We start from the raw sequence: 20334 nt of genomic DNA on the forward strand, positions 1-20334 counted from the left end.
TTTGGACACTTGTGATATTTTTTTTCCTAAGCATGTTGATGGATTTGTTTTGAGGCATGATAGGACTAACAATGGTAATTTTGTGCATAATAATTTTGTGCATGACAGGAGGAGCTGGGACTCGTTCGCTACTTAATGGGGCGTCCTAATTTTCTAATTAATTGTAGTTTATGTGGAAAGCCGGGTCATAAGGCGTATTTTTGTTGGACAAGGCCGCAGCCAAATAAGGTGAAGCACGAGAGGTTTCGGTTCTCGCCTCACGAGACTTTGATCTTTTCCAGGAGAGTTTTGGGAAGGACCCAGACGTTGGTACCTTTTGTCCCTCATTGTCACAAGGCATGGTAGAAGTTGACGGTGTCGAAACGCCAGTCACTATTTTGAGAGACTCGGTTGTCTCATCAAAGAGGGTGTTGTTGCTGTGAGGAAGGCTGACAAAACGTCGTTTTGGGCGCCCTTTGGGGTAAAGGTGCAGCTCCTTTAGTTTTTCAGGTATAGCTAAACGTAGCCGGTGTGCACGAGCTGCCTGTGTTAGTACGTGTCAAGTCTCCTTGTTGCTAAAGAGTGGACCTCCTACTCGGTAACGATTTGCTGCAACAGCTTGAGATATGCCCGGAGTTTTCCCTTGTGTGCTGTGACTCGTTTTTTGTTAATGACTAATGATCATAATGTAACTCCTGATGTAGATAATTCACTGTCCTTAGAAGGACGTTTTGCTAACGCAATTGCTTCCCAAGACATTTCTTCCGCAGTTAATGCTGTGACCGGGAGAGTTGCTTTAATAGCTGCGCAAGAGCAAGAAGTTTCATTACGGCTCTTGTTTGACCTGGTGTTCGATTCTGCCAATGATTCGGGCTATCACGAGATATTTAAGACTGTGTTTTGTGCCGCCGCTGGCTCCCACCGACTATGTCAGAGGAAGACGCGGACTGGGCGTCTATCACTCAAATAATCCTCCCACACACTTACAAACAACATGTTCTAGCTCTGGCCCATGACGGTCGCTTTTCTGGACATCAAGGTATCTGAAAGACGTTCAACAGGCTGGCCAGAAAGTTCTATTGGCCAGGTATGAGGAGATGTCACTAAATATTGTAAGTATTGTCATTTTTGTCAAAAGGTAGGCAAAGCCAATCGGGCTATTCCACTTGTAAGAGTACCTCACGTACCTGAGCCCTGATATTGTAGGCCCTCTGCCTAAAACTTCTAGTGGGTTTGAATATTTATTTACAGTCCTTAATACCTCCACTAGGTACTTGTATGCTGTACCTCTTAGGAAAGTTACTGCTAAGGCCCTTGTTAAATGTTTGTTTGACCTGTTTAGTCACTTCGGGTTGCCGTACCGCGTTCAAACGGACGGTGCTTCATATTTTGTAGGAAGTTTTCAAGGAAGCCTTAACAGTTGGGAATAGTTCATTGTTAGGTAGTAGTGAAGAGAGCATTAATGCATTAAGTTTAGTAGATGTTAGAGAAGCTTCTAAGATGTTGGAGCCTTGCCCCAGACCACTTCAGCAGTCGCAGACCAAGACATGGTACGACAAGCGGGTCAGACACGGTTCCAGATAGATAAAGTTCTCATTCTCTTGCTGAGACATGGACAGCCACTCCATGCGAAGTTCAGTGGGCCATATAGAGTGGTGAAGAAGGTAAGCCCCACGAATTATATTATCTCTACCCCTGACAGGCGCCGACTACAGCGCTTATGTCACGTCAACACCATCAAGCTGTACCACACACGCCAGCACCCCCATCTGTTGCTGATGATCCAGTTCCCGTGTGTGCCGTTGACACTTTCTTGGTAGACGGTGAGAAAGAAGAGGAAAAAGGGCAAGTCCACTCGCCCTGTCATCAGTCAGGGTTTGGCAGTCCAACTCCGTGGAGTAGTAGAAGCTACATCGTCTACCGGGACACCAGAGAGCTGACGTGCTGACCGCCATCCAACAACCTCCTCTTGTCTTCCAAGACAGGCCTGGCTGTACCACTACCGTGGTGCATGATGTTGATTCTGCTAAGCCTATCAAGCAGGCTCCCTACCAGCTAGTGGTGCTCACCAGTCACTCTAGTACCAAAGAAGGACGGCACTCTTCGATTCTGCATTGACTTCCTCACGGTCAACGCCGTCACCAGCAAGGACAGCTTCCCTCTACCAAGAGTCGACGACTGCATCGAAGCAATCGGGAACGCCAAGTTCATCTATAAGATTGATTGCCTGCCAGCCTTCGAGGGTTTTGGCAAGCACCATTGACCCGTTGTGTTAGACATATCTAGTTTTGTGGCATTAGGCAAGACCTATAAATTTAATGTTATGCCTTTTGGGCTTTGCAATGCCCCTGCTACCTTTCAAAGGCTGAGGTTACGAGTCCGCCAATTGTCCTGGTTGTGTAGTATATTTAGATGTAATTTTTTTTCTGACACTTGGTCAGACCATTTACAGTATGTCGGCTAGACGCTCTCTTCACTGAGTTAGGAAATGTAGGACTTGTTTGTTATAAACTGCTAAGTCAGAATTTGTTTGTGCTCAACTTTTGTATCTGAGACATGTAATTGGGTTGGAAACTTGCTCCTCCCACAGCAAGGTGTGACACTATTTCTCAGATGCCTGTTCCATGTAACAAACGACAAGTCCGCAGATTTTTGGGTTGTGTGGGTTATTACCAGAGATATATTTGTAATTTTGCCGAGTTGGCACTACCCTTTACTGATTTGTTGAAGGATAATATTTTTTGTTGGACTTCAAGGTGTCGGAACACTTGTCATATCAAAATTTGTGCAAGCAAAATTTTATTTTATGGGGGAAGTGTTACGACCGTGTCGTATTTTTTTATATATAACATGCTCCCATGTTCCATATTATTCATGTAATGATGTGTTAAATTTACTATTATATATTCTAGTCACCTTACCCTGTGCTGTTAAGGTTTTAACTGTCATTATTTGTTCAAGCCCATCTTATTTCTTCATTTTGTATTGTAACCAGCATTCTTTGTTCTCTAACGACCATCTGCATCGTTAAACGACCCACCGGCGGGTCGCGTGGCGGGAGCCGACCTTATATATAGGACCCACCAACTGACTTGAGTTAGTTCAGTCCTCTTGTCATACAGTCCACATCCTTTGAGTGTCACTTGTTACTTATACTTAATTTATTTGTGTTGTTCCTGTCGCCACCAATGTGGTATATCTATGTGAGTACCTATTTATGTCTCTGTTTGTGTCCATCAGTATTTGTTTAGTTGTATTCAAGTAATTCAGTGTTGTTTCACGTTAGTTAATTTCAGTGATAGTTTTTATATGTTTATGCAGTGTTAACGTAATCCAGTGCTTTATTTTTATTCTTTTGATGTTTCGATGTTTAGTATCATTTGTGTCTTAAAAGTTTCGATGGTGAATCAATTTGTTGTGACAGCCTACGAGGCTCTTTATTGTGTTAATATTTAATTAATTAAATTCTTAAAGGTTTACGTTATTTATTTTTATTCTCTTTTAATTTACTTCACTGTTTGTTAGGTTACGCCTAGAACCTGGATATTTAAGAGACGGCGTAACAACATGCATATGATATTAACTACTTGTTCCTATTCTCCATCTGTTTCTCGCTACGTTTAAATTTTATCTGACACTAAAGCACGGAAAGGCATGGTTATTCCAGCGCCACACTGTAACACTGTAGTAAACTTTATACAAATACACGTACTTTCATTTCATGTTTTTATTACTTCACTCAAGCGTAAGATCAAAGGCTTTGGTAAACGATTAATTTCTGAAACCTGGATTTAGTAGCGGCCATTATTGGATATTTGGCGTGGTCGAGATATGAGCCTCTTGTACACTGAATCATGAGAAGAAAAGTTTGACTCGCTTCCTTAATGACACATCATAGACGGTAAACTAAGAACTTTCTCCACGGTGAAATCCCAACCAAGATTTCCTTATTTTCCCTCGTATCTGTACAACTCTGAGCACTTCACCCATCAACTCTCACACTTACTCAAGGTTTGGTAACTGTGATGCCCACGACACCTGACGGCATATGTTTATATTATTTTGTTGGTAGTAAAAATCCATCCACCAAAACATAACAGACAACATGTAAGGGAATAAATATGTATTTCCAGCACGAAATCGAACCCAAAATTTTTTAATGGTTTCTTTGGAAGGATATATCGGTATTAAAACTATATTGTGTCCTCTGATATAAACAGCTTGCTGGGCACTATGATACAACAGAGCCCAGGGGAGGCGGGGTACAGTAGCCGCTGGTCAACTGTAGTACTCGTAATGACTTGATTTTGCTCGAGGGCAGGGAAAGGCAAGTGGAAATCACTATAAATTAACCTCACCCTTCCGGAGTTTGAAGCGCTCTGAAGTTGTTCTGATTCATTAACAGAAAAGTCCATCTAGCTATCAAAGACCATTCGTAACTCCTGTACTCTATGCTACAAACTGTTCGTGCTTGACGCAAAAATTTGAAATCGCTTCGCTGATGTTTTCTTTAGATTTGAGAAGCAGTAATCGAATTTTTGACATGAAAACAATTAACACGGATGTTTTAAACAGCAAGACCAGCTCACATACGGATTATTTCACGGTAAATTATGTCAAGTTCAGTTATTAGTGTGGCCTCGGTAGCCTAACACTCGCCTCGCTGCCGAACATTGAGTTTATTGGCAGCAAGACAGGAGTCAATATGTAGTCCACTGCTGAGCCTCTATGACAGTATCTATGGTTCCGTGTCACACTTTTACTACCTGTCAGTGCTACCTGTAGAGTAACTGAAGTGTGGTAGATCGTTTGAGAGTTTATTCTTCTTCAGAGTAAACCTTTCCTCTCGTGTATTCCTCCACTCAGCGTTCAATGACATTTTACAGTTTGATATACAGTAGTTTGATTCTGACGGCTTCATTCATCTGTCCCTATTTAGTCTAACATATACACACACACATACAGTATATACTTAAACACAATGATCTACTAAAGTGTGAATTCCCCAATTTTTTACGCAAATCTTCGATACTTCACTTTACATCCATTTATAGTTAAAATACGATGGTTCCTTAGTTTCCGAATCATTTTGTTAGATAAATCTTGTGGAGCCTGACACAGCCACGCACTTCACCAACAGAGGCAACCAACCATCTCTTGTTTATTATATTCTACCCCGCCCAACCTCCATATACTGTCTGTGTTTTGTATATTGTATGCGAGGTATTCATCGTTCAACACCTGCATTGTTTTGTACGATAGCGTGTCCCTTCTGGGTTAACGTGTCAAGTCACTGATAGAGAAAGCATCTTTGCCTGAATGTCTTGAGAAAGGTTGAAATGTGGACTAGCTTGCTTCGACAGCCAAAGCGTTCCTGCCATCGATCGCTTGCGAGGCATAACTGAAGTTTATAATGGCACGTTAAAGGCATAAAGCTACATTATTCATTATTTATTTGCATTTTGATGATTTATCTCAGATGTAAATGATTTCCTACCACAGAATAATTTATATTTGAGTAAAAAATCGTATATTGGCAGGAGTTGTATAGATTATCGCTCCAAAGGAAAATTTCTACAATTGCTTATATTTTACAGTCCGTTGAATTCCTAGACTCGCTGTAGTCAACCTGTAAGAGCTGTGGATTATTATATATACTATAATTATAACTACAACTTCTGGCATAGGTATGTTGATAGATACAGGATAATAGCCCCCTTATCCTCAAGCCCCAACAGCCCCCTCCGGTTCTATTCCAGTCCCTACAAGATCATCTCCAACTCCCTCAATAGACACCCTCCAGCCCCCACCAACCCCTCCAGCCCCCCACCAACCCCACCCTCCTCCAGCCCCCCACCCCCACCTCACTCCCCTCATCCAGCCCCCCACCAACCCACACCTCCTCAGCCCCCCAGACCCCACCTCCTCCAGCCCCCACCAACCCCACACCCTCCCAGCCCCCCCCCCGCCCCCACACCGGATCTACCAATGTAAGCGAAGTGATAAGAGAATTCCCAGAACGCAACAAACTGAAACACACCGAACTGAAGTGAAACAACACGAACACACGAGGCATGGAGTAAGCCACGCCCACCACCGCCATACTACTCGCTAAAATGTTTTCTTCAACTCGTGAATTTTTTTTACGTTGAAGAAAATAAGTAAATGTTCTCTCTCTCTCTCTCTCTCTCTCTTTTTGCTTCGGGAGAGATGTATGAAAGATGTGTGTGTGTGTGTGTGTGTAATGTAGGAAAAATGTATTGGTGATTATATAACAAATATCCATACTGTTAGATGTAGTAAAGTTATTCATACTTATAAAATGAAAGTAAATGAAGGAAAAATATTACGAGTATTTCACCACCAAGGAAGATCATAAGCTATCCAGCGTATTCGAGTTAATGATGTCATGATGTTTGGTAACTTGTTCCACTCGTCCACTACTCTGTTTCCAAACCAATGTTTACCTATTTCGCGCCTTAATCTAAATTTGTCTAATTTAAAACCATTGTTACGAGTTCGCTCCTGGTTGGAAAGTTTGAGTACCTTTGTAATGTCCCCTTTGTTTAGCCCTGACTTCCATTTATACACCTATCATGTGGCCCCTCACTCTACGTCTCTCGAGGGAGTACAAATTAAGATGCTTTAACCTGTCTCTGTATTCAAAGTTCCTAATGCCCGGAATTAGTTTTGTCATTCTCCTCTGAATTCTTTCCAAGGATTCTATATCCATTCTGTAATACGGTGACCAGAATTGAACTGCGTAATCCAAGTGAGGTCTCACAAGCGCAAGATACAGTTTTAGGATGACCTCGCTAGTCTTGTAACTAACACTCCTTTGTATGAACCCAAGTACTTTATTAGCCTTGTTACGAGCAAATACACAGTGTATACTTGGCTTAAGATTCCTACTTATCATTACACCTAAATCTCTCTCGCAATCGGATTTCTCAATAACATCGTTGTTCATCTGGTATCTGGTTTCCCTGTTTACATCTCCTATACTGAGTACTTTACATTTGTCGACGTTGAATCTCATCTGCCATTTTTCAGACCATTCGAAAAATTTGCTTAGATCTTCCTATAGTTTTGCCGAGTCCTCGTCAGATTTAATTACACGCCCTATTTTAGTGTCATCAGCAAATTTACTTATGTTGCTGTCTACGCCGATATCTACAGTATGTCGTTTATGTCATTAACTCGAATACGCTGGATAGCTTCAAACATAGGTTGGATGGATATATGAGCGATAGGGGTTGGGTGTAAATGGGACTGCCCAGTATGGGCCAATAGGCCCGCTGCAGTTTCCTCCATTCTTATGTTCTCATGTTCTTAATTGAATTAACTAAAGGTGTTACAGTACCACCATCACACGTCTAACTGTGCTGTTCACGAGTGTAATAATGACCACAACAGTTTTGGCACTTCAGTACAGATCAGTCACAATTCACAGCCTCGTGTTTTTCTCTTAATAATAACTTTATACTAAACCGATAAATTCTATAAAACGTGACAATAAATAAAATAATAATAATATAAAACATGACGTCACTATATTTCTACTAATTACTTAACCATTATTATGAGATTAATAACTTAAAATTCATCTCTGGACAATCAAGTCACACAATTATAATTTAAGGTCACAGAAAGAGTAACAAAGACTCAAACGAGACCACTTAAGGCTGACCCACACGTTCCTCAGTAAGTGGTAGGCGACCTGTGGGAGTGACCTCATCTTGTCAGGTCATCTCGGGGTCAGGCAGTTACTCGTCTATTGGTGGTGACTTAAATTTCGCCTTTCACTTTGAGAGATCAGTCAGTGTAGGTGAGCCAGTGTGCTGGGTACTGAGGCCTTCACCAGGAAATAATGAAATGATACTAAAATAAATGAGTAATGTATAAAATAAAATAAATAAGAATGATGAAAAAAGTAAATAAAATAAATAAGAATAATAAACGAAACTTAATAAAATAAAATAGATAACGAATTTACATATCAAAAGTTGCTGATGTAAAAGGGATGATAAATAGATATATAAGGACGTAAACACAAAAAATATAAGAAATAAACCAATAAATGAATAAATAAACAATAAATTATCTGTTCATACACAAAATATATGAATAAGTGTTAGTACCAAGCTGTATAGTTCCTGACGAGGAGGACCTGCAGCTGCCATAAACTACTGCAGGTGTGTGTGTGGGTCACCTGTATCAGTGACTCACAACTACCACACCTCCCACACACACTTGCAGGAGCTCGAACTTGGGTCATGACACTGTGAGTGGGCCATGCTAACCTAATGTGGACGATTCAATGATAACAACGGCAAAACAAACTACCTGTATATTCATTTCAGTAATTGTATTCTACGTTACGAGTTTGAAATAACAAGACACTTAAAATGAGATAAATTATAATATAAACTAAAATTCTTGCGATCAATTTTCCTTTTAATAACGAAATAATATATTTAACTAATTGACTTAAGATGAAAAGTATATAAAGTATAAACCACAAAAATAATCTCCAAATCACACTTAAGACTCTACCTGAACTTACACATGTTCACTTAACACCAGACAAAAGTAATCTAAGAGTTCATTTGGTAAAGATTCTCTACCTTTTTTTAATCTCTTAACTGATGCTACGTGAACGTTTGTAGTTAAGGTAAAGTCTAAGTGTGTTTTATGTCATCTGTTTTCTTTTAAGATTCGTATTTATATCCGTCGTTGTTTAATACACCTTAAAGAAACAAAGATATCTGAAAACGCTGGTCATCACACAGTCAACATTCTTCACTAAATTGTTATTATGCTAATATGTTTATCACGTAAAGCTTCTCAGGGGGTGGTGGTGTCACTCCCTCACTGGTGCCGCTGTATGTGTAGGAATGAGTCTACGAGTGATGCACAGCCTGGGGTAGTGGCTATGTTGTGTCACCTGGGGTAGTGGCTATGTTGTGTCACCTGGGGTAGTGGCAATAGTCGTGTCACCTGGGTGAGTGGCTATGTTGTGTCACCTGGGGTAGTGGCTAGTCACCTGGTAGTGGCTATGTTGTGTCACCTGGGGTAGTGGCTATGTTGTCACCTGGGGTAGTGGCTATGTTGTGTCACCTGGGGTAGTGGCTATGTTGTGTCACCTGGGGTAGTGGCAATAGTCGTGTTCGTAATTCACCTGGGGGTAGCGGCTTACATGAAAGACTGGCTGCCTGTAAGTGTGTATATTTATAAATTTTAGTCGTAAAGTATAAGTGGTTAGTGTAGTGTTCTATGTGGTTAAGTGTACCCCATGTAGTGAGTGGAAGGGTAGAGTCGAGGAGATTTAAAGGACAAAATTATCAGTGTAACGTGATTATACAAACAGAGAACAGTCCAACTAAAAACTTTGGAATACCGGGAGAAAATGAGATTAGAACTAGGATATTTAAGCTTTCTTGTATACGACAACCACATTCCCGTACCCAGCTACTCATGGCATACACACACGCTAACCAAAGTATGGGAGAAGTGTGAATGCTAAGGTCTCAGAAACGTATGAGTGTTAGTATAATAGAATTCACGTTATAAAATCGGTCAGGTGTTTGTGAGTGTGTACCTAACGTGATATGATGTGGTAGTGATATGCAAGAGAGAGTTAAAAATGAACTTTGGCTCAGAACAAAGAAGCAAGAATATTAATAGGATGAAAGTTGAGGAGTTGAAGGATGGATATATATGATGGTTAAATATCGAGAGAGTTTAGGAGCGATACTGAATAGAACGGACTGTGAACTAAATAAGGTGGCGGGACTGTAGGGTGACATGAGGAGGGAGGGCGTTGCTGGACACTGCCTCAGATGGTATGTAAACAAAATAACTATGGAATACAAGAGAAAGTTTGCAGAGAAATGCTAAGTATGACTGTATATATTATAGTGGAAATACATAAATTCCATAACAAATGGGTTAAAAAGAAGGTAACAGTGAATAAGAGAAAACGGGTGAGGCTAAATAGGAACTTATAGAAAATGGAAACAAAATCAACTGTTGAAACGGTAAACTAAAACAAAGATGAAAATAGGTTAGGATTGAAGATAAATTGGATAAGGAGAGGAAGAATGTTGATTAAATATATAACTAGTGAAAGACGTGAACTTTATCCTTAACACCTGCCTGCAACGCTCGCTGTTTACTGTCCCCGACTTTCCATATTCGTTTAAATAAAGAATGGGACCACGGCTCCAGTCTATCAGGCGCCTATCTCACTTTTAACTTGAAGGAAGATTGTCAAATGTTTGTCAGTTGCCCCAAATAAGATAATTTATTTATTCACATGACTAGACAATGGGAATATGTTTTATAACTGAGAAATTCTCTCCGGGAAATTAGGGTAATTTTCTAATATCGTCTGACAATGCAGCACAAATTCACGTCACTCGCGCTTATTTTTGTGTATCTGTCTTCGAAATATCTGAACTTTGTATGGAAACGAACCTAAATCTCTCGTCAGTACTCTCTACAAGCGACTGTCTGGTAGCCTAAATGCGATCTTTGTCTGTTGGACTCTTGGCGAGTTTGTCCCGTGATCAACACACCAGCTCAACACTGCGGGCTCAAAGTTCTATCAGAATTCTTAACAATTCTTATAGTAGTCTTTCAGGTACGGTAGGTGAACGATCATGTCGGCTGATACTTAACATATTCTTTCGCTTGAAATGAACGTATATAATTGATTTAGGGGCTTGATACTACTCGCTGTAAGGACACACTGGCCGAAATACATCATTCTGATAATTGTTGTCACATTTAAAGCGCACTTCGCCATAACTCATAGCGCGAAAGAAGTTTTAGAACACCTTTATAAAATGACACTTTATTTTGGTTAACCTTATAGAACACTAAAAGAAGATTTAATAACCAAATAACCAACACAAGTTAAATTAAAAGCTTCGATCAGATGAATTCGAAATTATTTATTGCATTCACGCCCTTACAGTAGAGGAACCTTGCGACGTGACAAAGCAGGAAGGTGATGATGGCCTTGTAGGGTGAGGTGGGAGCTTAGAAGCGTTACCATCAGTTATGAAGTTTGAAGTAGCGCGTGTGTGAGAATTAATGGAGCGGTGAGTGAGTGGTGTTAAGGTGACCCACCCCTGGTTATGTAAGGTGTTCATTGAGGGAGACATGTGAATGGAGTGACAGAGATACGCGTTGACCAAGAGTGGAAGTTGTCTTATGTACGTGGACGATGTTGTACTGTACGTGGACGATGTTGTACTGTACGTGGACGATGTTGTACTGTACGTGGACGATGTTGTACTGTACGTGGACGATGTTGTATTGTACGTGGACGATGTTGTACTGTACGTGGACGATGTTGTACTGTACGTGGACGATGTTGTGTACGTGGACGATGTTGTGTACGTGACGATGTTGTACGTGGACGATGTGTACGTGGACTGTACGTGGACGATGTATTGTACGTGGACGATGTTGTATTGTACGTGGACGATGTTGTACTGTACGTGGACGATGTTGTACTGTACGTGGACGATGTTGTACTGTACGTGGACGATGTTGTACTGTACGTGGACGATGTTGTACTGTACGTGGACGATGTTGTACTGTACGTGGACGATGTTGTATTGTACGTGGACGATGTTGTACTGTACGTGGACGATGTTGTGCTGTACGTGGACGATGTTGTATTGTACGTGGACGATGTTGTACTGTACGTGGACGATGTTGTACTGTTAGCCAAGTCTGAGGGGGAGCTGGTGAGAACTTTAAAAGGTTAATCCTGGTAAGACACAAAGTTATGGTGTTTGGAGAAGGACAACTAATGTAGTATAAATATGACTGAAGGAGATGAGGAGACTGTGAGATAACCCAGTTTATAGGGAGAATGTTGAACCGGGAGATAAAGAGAGAATATTAATATAACGAGAGAGTAAAATAGAGAACAGGACGACCATAAGAGCATAAATAACAGTGAGAGTGTACAGTTTACAGTCTACAGTACAAGAAGACTGTAAAAAAGAACTGTAGGTTACAACTTCTACATAAGGAGGTAAATCTTTTGTAGTTCAGTAGTAAGGAAGAGCCAGTGAAGCATCATTGTAGTTTATAGAGAGAAGAGATAAAAAAATGTTGGCCTAATGCGTTTACAGGAGCTCGTCATGCCCTGTGCAGTGTGTTTATTGACTACAGAAGGAGACTCTCAATAGAAAACAAACCATTGAATCAAAATAAAACAATATTAAAACAAACATATAATGATTTGTGGAATGTTTATATATGACGAGCCCCCTGTAAACACACAAGTGAAGGGGACTGTACCTGTATCCGTCTGTAAGGCTTCAGGAGTAGTGAGAGGAGGAAGAGAAAGCAGACAAGGACAGCAGATGAGAGACTTAAGATTTATGACGGAACGGTTGACGGCACAAGAGAGAGGCCCCGAGTACACCTGAACACACGACATAGATGAACCAGTGAGGGTCGGAGGCGGTGGATGAGGATGGTGGTGGATGAGGATGGTGGTGGTGGATGGTGGTGGATGAGGATGGTGGTGGATGAGGATGGTGGTGGTGGATGAGGATGGTGGTGGATGAGGATGGTGGTGGTGGATGATGGTGGTGGTGGATGAGGATGGTGGTGGTGGTGGATGAGAATGGATGTTAGTGGATGAGAATGGATTGTGGTGGATTGTGTTCAGTGGAGTATCTCAAGTGTGATGTATGATTGAACTAGATGACTCGCCTATGTATGTATGTATGTATGTATGTATGTATGTATGTATAATTAAATGGTAGGAGGTAGTGTGAATGATTGCCAAGGTGTACTTTATATTAGGTGTTTGTTAGTTAAGGATATGAGATAATTGATGTGGACATTACTGGTTACTCTTGATCATCCAACAGGTTATATAGATACTTAACTTTTATAAGGTTAGGAATCCAAATGTGTTTAGATTGTCAAGAGAGATTAGACTGTTAAGATCTGCTTTTTTGTCTTTGTTGTTTATAATATTTCGTAATTTATATTTTTGGGGATATTTTTTATGAGTGTGCAAGGCTCGACGCGCGGTGCCTCAAGGTGTCGTCCACGCCACGGTCAGGAGACGCCACTCACCTCTTGAGTATCGGATCCATCGGAATTGTACTCAGTAAATATTTGTCTATCCTCTTCCATCAACAAGGGGATCCTATCCTCTCTCCTGGACGAAAATCCCGTTACTACAGCCTTAAGGGTTTCTCACACCCACTGGTCCATCTCTAAGCGGATGTACTGAATTCTGAGCGACGATTCGACGTGAATGGATTCTCTTCTTTTTAATGTGTACGTGATAGTAGTTTAGATAAATTTATGGGAAGATAAATAAATATTGTGGTGTTCCGTCACGCCCCTTCAAGTAACAAACGACTGTTAGATCAAACAAGGGATTTATTACCATTTAAAAAAAAGGCATCAGCTCTGCGTGAGGATAAACGATCGGATCTCTCACTGCGCGCTGGTTGTTATAAGAAACGGGGGATCCTGAGTCTCTCTTCCATTTAGAGAAGGACAGCGGGATGGCGGGGTGTTTGCTCAACAGTTTATGGAGCGGCATCGGGCCATTATTTATCTTATGAGTAAGCTAAGGGCGGGGGCGCCATCACAACAGCTTACAAAGGATCTGATGATTTAGCAGACCCGCCAAAACTTCGACTTGCCAGTTTTCTCTGTCCCATTGACGGTTCTCGTATTTATTTCTTCTCGGTAAATAATGGCGTTTATATATTAAGTATTTTATTATTTTCCACACAACCCTCAATCGCTGAGGTGTACCAGTGACAGATGATATTAATTTTAGTATCGTTTCCCGTGTGTCATGAATACTGAAACCGCGTGATCGTCGTAGTTTTTGTACATTGTTTCCATCATATGAAATAAAGTGAAAATAACCCACCGTTTTGTGTTTAGTATCGTAACTCTCTAAAGACCTTCACGGGTACTCTAATAAAAAATGAGTAATAATAAAGTATACTAAAGTATAATAAACGATCAAACACCAAAGTAAATAAGGAGGTGTATTTAAATTGTGTGAGTAACTCTTCAACATCTCGGAGTAAAATTTTCAAACTGTGCCAGATGTTGAGAGAGAGAGAGAGAGAGAGAGAGAGAGAGAGAGAGAGAGAGAGAGAGAGATTTATGACACTAAATTCTCACAGACGAACAGTCACTATGCCACTATTTTACCCAACAAACACACAAACACACAAACACAAATATAAAACAATAAAACATAAAAAACACCAAAGACAAAACACATGGATCATAGTTTGTAACAGTTGACTGGGTGTATATTATTTCTGCCCTGGTGGTGATTCCTCTGAGAGTGAAAGTCCATACTGAGTGTGTCATTATGGAGGTATATTTGAGCTACAGGGATTAATAAACTAGCTGGGGCCTCTATTACCTAGTTGACTAATGACCAGTAATAAACTCTCCCTATCAGACACAGAAAACCTTAAATTTATCTGAATATAAATTATAATCCTATTTTATGTCACGCCATTCCTAGTTTTGCTATTTTTTAATTTTTTTCTCAGTAATAATTAAGACAATATGATCTTAATTCTACGACAAAAATAATAAATTAAGTTACAATGCTATTACACTTGCTATGATTATTACTATTACTGTTAGTTGTTGATTCAGCCATGTTTCTATCATGACTACTATTGCTATTGGTAGTGATATTAATATTTCTGTAACTGATAGGTAATATCATGCTGCTGCTACTACTACTACTACTACTACTACTACTACTATTTTTTCTCAGGTGAAGCAAAGCGGCACTGGCACTCGTCTACAAATACCACCATTAATTACATTATTGGAGGAAGAGTGCGTTGGTGAAGACTGTGGTGGAGACAAGTGTGGTGGTGTGGTGGAGCTAGACACAGTGTTGGTATAGTGTGGTGGTAACAGAGAGATCGTGCCTCATGTGTGAATACATAAATATCTAATTAATGCATTTTATCCCAGTCTCATCCCTCGACGAACCAAAAACAAATCGATAAATTGAGCCATTAAAAATCATCATGCGGAAAACGTCACAGAATTCACTATGTAAATAAAATAAAATAAAGAATAAATTAACAAGAATCTTAACTGAAACGCTAATAGACCATTAAATAATAAGGTAATAATACAGTAAGAGGGTGAACATGGGAGTGAGTTTACCCAGCCCAGGAGAGACGGTCGATCACTTCAGCGGGAACGATGCGTAACCGATGTAAACAAACCGACTGCCTATCTGTCGGTAACTCCCCGTGACCGCGCATGTGTAGACCGCTAATAGCATTAACCTAACATATGTGTTTCAATAACAACTTTACCACTGCCGGAGAGCTTCACTACAGCAGGAAAAAACATAAATGCGTGAGATTTGTTAAATTAAACTTGGGCATTTTGTTACGGTTATGATTATATCACTTATACTAATGATAACAACACCGTAATACTCATGATAACAACACCGTAATACTCATGATAACAACACCGTAATACTCATGATAACAACACCGTAATACTCATGATAACAACACCGTAATACTCATGATAACAACACCGTAATACTCATGATAACAACACCGTAATACTCATGATAACAACACCGTAATACTCATGATAACAACACCGTAATACCTAAGTGATAACACCGTAATAATCATGATGATAACACCTTAATACTATGATAACAACACCGTAATACCTATGATAACAACACAGTAATACCTATGATAACAACACCGTAATACTCATGATAACAAATAATCTTAATACTCATGATAACAAATAATCGTAATAATCATGATGATAACACCTTAATACTCATGATAACAACACCGTAATAATCATGATGATAAATCAATCTTAATAATAATTCATGATAACAACACCTTTAATACTCATGATAACAACCACCGTAATACCATGATAAATACCGTAATACTCATGATAACAACACCGTAATACTCATGATAACAACACCGTAATACTCATGATAACAACACCGTAATGCTCATGATAACAACACCGTAATGCTCATGATAACAACACCGTAATACTCATGATAACAACACCGTAATACTCATGATAACAACACCGTAATACTCATGATAACAACACCGTAATACTCATGATAACAACACCGTAATACTCATGATAACAACACCGTAATACTCATGATAACAACACCGTAATACTCATGATAACACCGTAATACTCATGATAACAACACAGTAATACTCATGATAACAACACCGTAATACTCATGATAACAACACCGTAATACTCATGATAACAACACCGTAATACTCATGATAACACCGTAATACTCATGATAACAACACAGTAATACTCATGATAACAACACCGTAATACTCATGATAACAACACCGTAATACTCATGATAACAACACAGTAATACTCATGATTAATATTGGTGCCATGATCCTTCACCGGCGTCACTCCGCTGTTCGTCACCTGCCCCTCACACGGGTCTAGCTGCCCCTCACACGGGTCTAGCTGCCCCTGTGTAAGTTTTGCTTTATAAACAACTGACGGATGTCCTCCAGGCCCTCCCTTCCATCCTCACATTTTTTTCTCCTCCAAGTATGTAGTAATTTGTGGACGAGTTTGAGTCTCAGTGTTGACAGTCAGGTTGTGTCGCTGTCGTCTCACACTGAGGAGAGTGCAGCACCAAGAGAGTACAGTATACTGTAGTATGAATATGGATGTGTGTTAGATGCCACATTTAAACCCCGTGTGAAGGTAAGACTAATCACCTGGTTCAGTGCCCCACTAATGAGTGCCTTTTGCAGGTGTGGCGAGGAGGGAGCGTCTTTAGTAGTTCGTCAGAGCCGACCTGGGCACCTGGTCTCCACGTGTTCCCCGCGAGTGGCCTACACCTGCCCCAGACTGACCCTCGTCATCTATCCCAGCCTGATGCTCGCCACCTCCCCCAGCCTGATACCCGCCACCTCCCCCAGCCTGACTCCCGCCACCTCCCCCAGCCTGACTCCCGCCACCTTCCCCAACATGACCAAGTCTCACAGCAGCAACAGCCTCAGGGTGACCGGCACCCCCCGGCCACTACGTCATGGTACCATGACCTGGCTGTCCAGGAGCCGGTCGGAGCTTTTGAACTGTTATGCAAAAATGACTTCCAGAACCGCACTGGAGACCCACCTGCCGCGGCCTCCTTCTACACCGACCCTAAGAAGGAGGTCGGTGGACCCCTGCCAGGGAAGGACGGAGGCAGTGGTCACGGTGCGCCTTACACTAAACACTCTGGGGGCGTGAACAAGGTTCGGGGTGGGTTTCCCGCTCAAGGAGAATTTGGACGGACTGCTTTCCCAAGCGTCTCCCAGGAGTCCGGAGCACGAGGCTCTACACTCAGTCTAGAAGGACGAATTAAGTTGGAAAGTCCATGGTCGACCGAGAGGGCGGCGGGAACGACCATGCAGTCGTCTTGTGCTGCACGACACAACTACAACACCAACCTGTCGCTCATCCACCAACAGATTCAACAACATCAACAACCATCGCCCTTCCAGCCGAGTCTGCCATCGTTTCCCCCAGTGGCAGGAGGGCAGCAGGGGTACCAGCCTGCGGCAGGTCAGCAGTACGGCGTGCAGCAACCTGCACCACAGCAGCAGCAGCAGCAGCAGTACCAGCATCCTGGTCCTCTGCCAACATGGGGAACACCTTATCAGAGCGGTGAAGGAAGCTCATACAGCGGGGACCAACACTACAATATCTACGCTCGCTCCGTCTACATACAGGGAGGCCCCGGGCCACAATACCCATACCCAGGGTATTCAGGACTGGCTACATCGTCCCCAGGACCCTCTCGGCATCCTACCGTGCCCCAGAGTGTCCTCCCTAGCCCTGTGGCCCCACCTCCTACCCTGACCACACCCATGAAGGCTCGTCGACGACGACGCTGGACGCGCCGCAAGGCTGTCATCCACACCTGCTCTCAGGCAGGCTGCGCCAAGACGTACGCCAAGTCGTCCCACCTGAAGGCGCACATGAGGACCCACACGGGCGAGAAGCCCTACACCTGTGACTGGAAGGGCTGCGGCTGGAAGTTCGCCCGTTCTGACGAGCTGACTCGCCACTACCGCAAACACACTGGTGACCGCCCCTTCCAGTGTAGACTGTGTGAACGAGCCTTCTCTCGCTCTGACCATCTCAGCCTTCACATGAAGCGTCACATGGCCCTGTGAGCCTTAAATGTGACCCTGTGAGACTCTTAAACAGTCACATGACCTCACATGAAGCGTCACATGGCCCTGTGAGCCTTCCCTTAAATGTGACCCTGTGAGACTCTTAAACAGTCTGTGCCTCACATGAAGCGTCACATGGCCCTCTGAGTCTTACGTGAAGCCTTAAATGTGACCCTGTGAGACTCTTAAACAGTCTGTGCCTCACATGAAGCGTCACTTGGTTGTTTTGCTTCATATGAAGGTCACATGCAGTAATATATGGCCCCTTGAGACTGATTGAGGTGTTACATGGCCTTGTTAGCCTTAAATGAAATCACATGGCCGTGTAAGCTTTCATTAAATGTTGCATGTCCATAAAGTGCCTTACAACACCGCACCAGTGTTTATGAAGCTCACATGACCAAGCTAGACTCACACAGAGCCTCATACGACTCACCGGACCTCACATAAACACCCTTGTGAACACCACCACACCACACCAGCCTCTGTGGTGTTGACCAGTGTGAGAGAGGACTCGTAGTGTGAGCTGAGACAATCAACCAACAGTAGTCCGAGATATATAGTGTGTGTGTATGTGTGTGTGAGGGAGAAAGGACAATAGCTTTTATGAAGTGTTGTGTAGTGAATCATATAGTCTCCCTATATCTCGCTAATTACGAGACTTGACGAGATTATTATTTTCTCAAGAGTAAACCATTGAATACTGTATTTAATTGTTACTCTTTAAGTTAGTAATAAATAATATATCAGTTAATTTACGGACGCGCTGAAATCATTGAAAAATTTCAGTACAGATTTAATGATGATAAATTCCGACTCTCCCAAGAATGTTAATTTTATCTTAACAAAAATTATTTACATTAATAATATTGAAAAAAAGTTAGAGAATTATTATAGTATGTAATATGGTATAACTATTACAGGATACAGACACAGTTACAAAATAATAATGAAATGCTTTTGTTCTGATTAAATATACAAATGTTACATCTTAATTAAAGCAACGTACCTTATAATTATATAATGTAATCAATATATTTTTTAATTAGTCCACAGTTTAATGTAGAGTACAGTCAGGGATACAGTCCATTACAGTTCAGTCTATAGGGAACAGTGTCTTTGAGAGAGAGAGAGAGAGAGTGTGTGTGTGTGTGTGTGTGTGTGTGTGTGTGTGTGTGTGTAGATAATTCAGTTATAGTACAAGTTATAGGTATTGGTTCCTGATTATATATACTTTATATAATTCATAGGAGCTGGACCTAATTATTATGTACTTAATATAATTCATATAATGTCACATCATTTCTGAGTTCAGAGTTGACAAGTTCAGTTAGGGTTACAGAGAGGAAGTGTGGTGGAGACAGTGTGGTGGAGACAGTGTGGTGGAGAGTGGTGGAGATAGTGTGGTGGAGAGTGGTGGAGATAGTGAGGTTGTTGGAGATAGGCTTGATGGAGATAGTGTGGTGGAGATACCGTATATGGCCAACAATGACGTCATATATAAATGACCTCACTGGGCTATAGTTAAATATATATAACAGATATAATGTACAGTATATATATGTGTGACAGACAGACAGACAGACAGACAGCTATCAGACACAGACAGACAGACAGACAGACAGCTATCAGACACAGACAGACAGACAGACAGACAGACAGCTATCAGACACAGACAGACAGACAGACAGACAGTTATGTTTCTTGTTCCGTTTTAATATGATGTTATTTATTCAAGTCTCTTAAGTGTTCCAGTAATGTTGTGTTTACTAAATTACTGTAACTATTAGTCTCTTAAATTAGGTTTATTCTCACAGTTTTTTTGTCTATATTAATAAACTATTTTTGTTTTTATTATCGTGTCTATGTTATTATTCCCAGAGAGATATTGATGGTAAAAATATATGATAATAATAATGTTTATATTTTTGTATTAGAGAGAAATAAATATTTTTACTGTTGTGTTGTAATCTGGTATTTATTGAGTGACGCGAGGTACACGGCAAGAGGTACACGGTAAGAGGTACACGGCAAGGGGTACACGGTAAGAGGTACACGGTAAGAGGTACACGGTAAGAGGTACACGGCA

At 41.3% G+C, this 20334-nt stretch overlaps 1 protein-coding gene across 1 annotated transcript in view; it reads left to right on the top strand.

Moving 5' to 3' along the window:
• Positions 1 to 19806, top strand: part of LOC121859800 (Krueppel-like factor 3) — a 28769-nt gene extending 8963 nt beyond the window's left edge. The window contains exon 2 of the mRNA XM_042356775.1: positions 16836 to 19806. Within this exon, the coding sequence (XP_042212709.1) occupies positions 16836 to 18245 (1410 nt within the window). The 3' untranslated portion in view covers positions 18246 to 19806. The remainder of the gene's footprint in view (positions 1 to 16835) is intronic.
• Positions 19807 to 20334: the final 528 nt, after the last annotated feature.

The sequence above is a fragment of the Homarus americanus genome, unplaced genomic scaffold (assembly GCF_018991925.1).
Source record: "Homarus americanus isolate GMGI-L3 unplaced genomic scaffold, GMGI_Hamer_2.0 scaffold4831, whole genome shotgun sequence".
NCBI lineage: Eukaryota > Metazoa > Arthropoda > Malacostraca > Decapoda > Nephropidae > Homarus > Homarus americanus.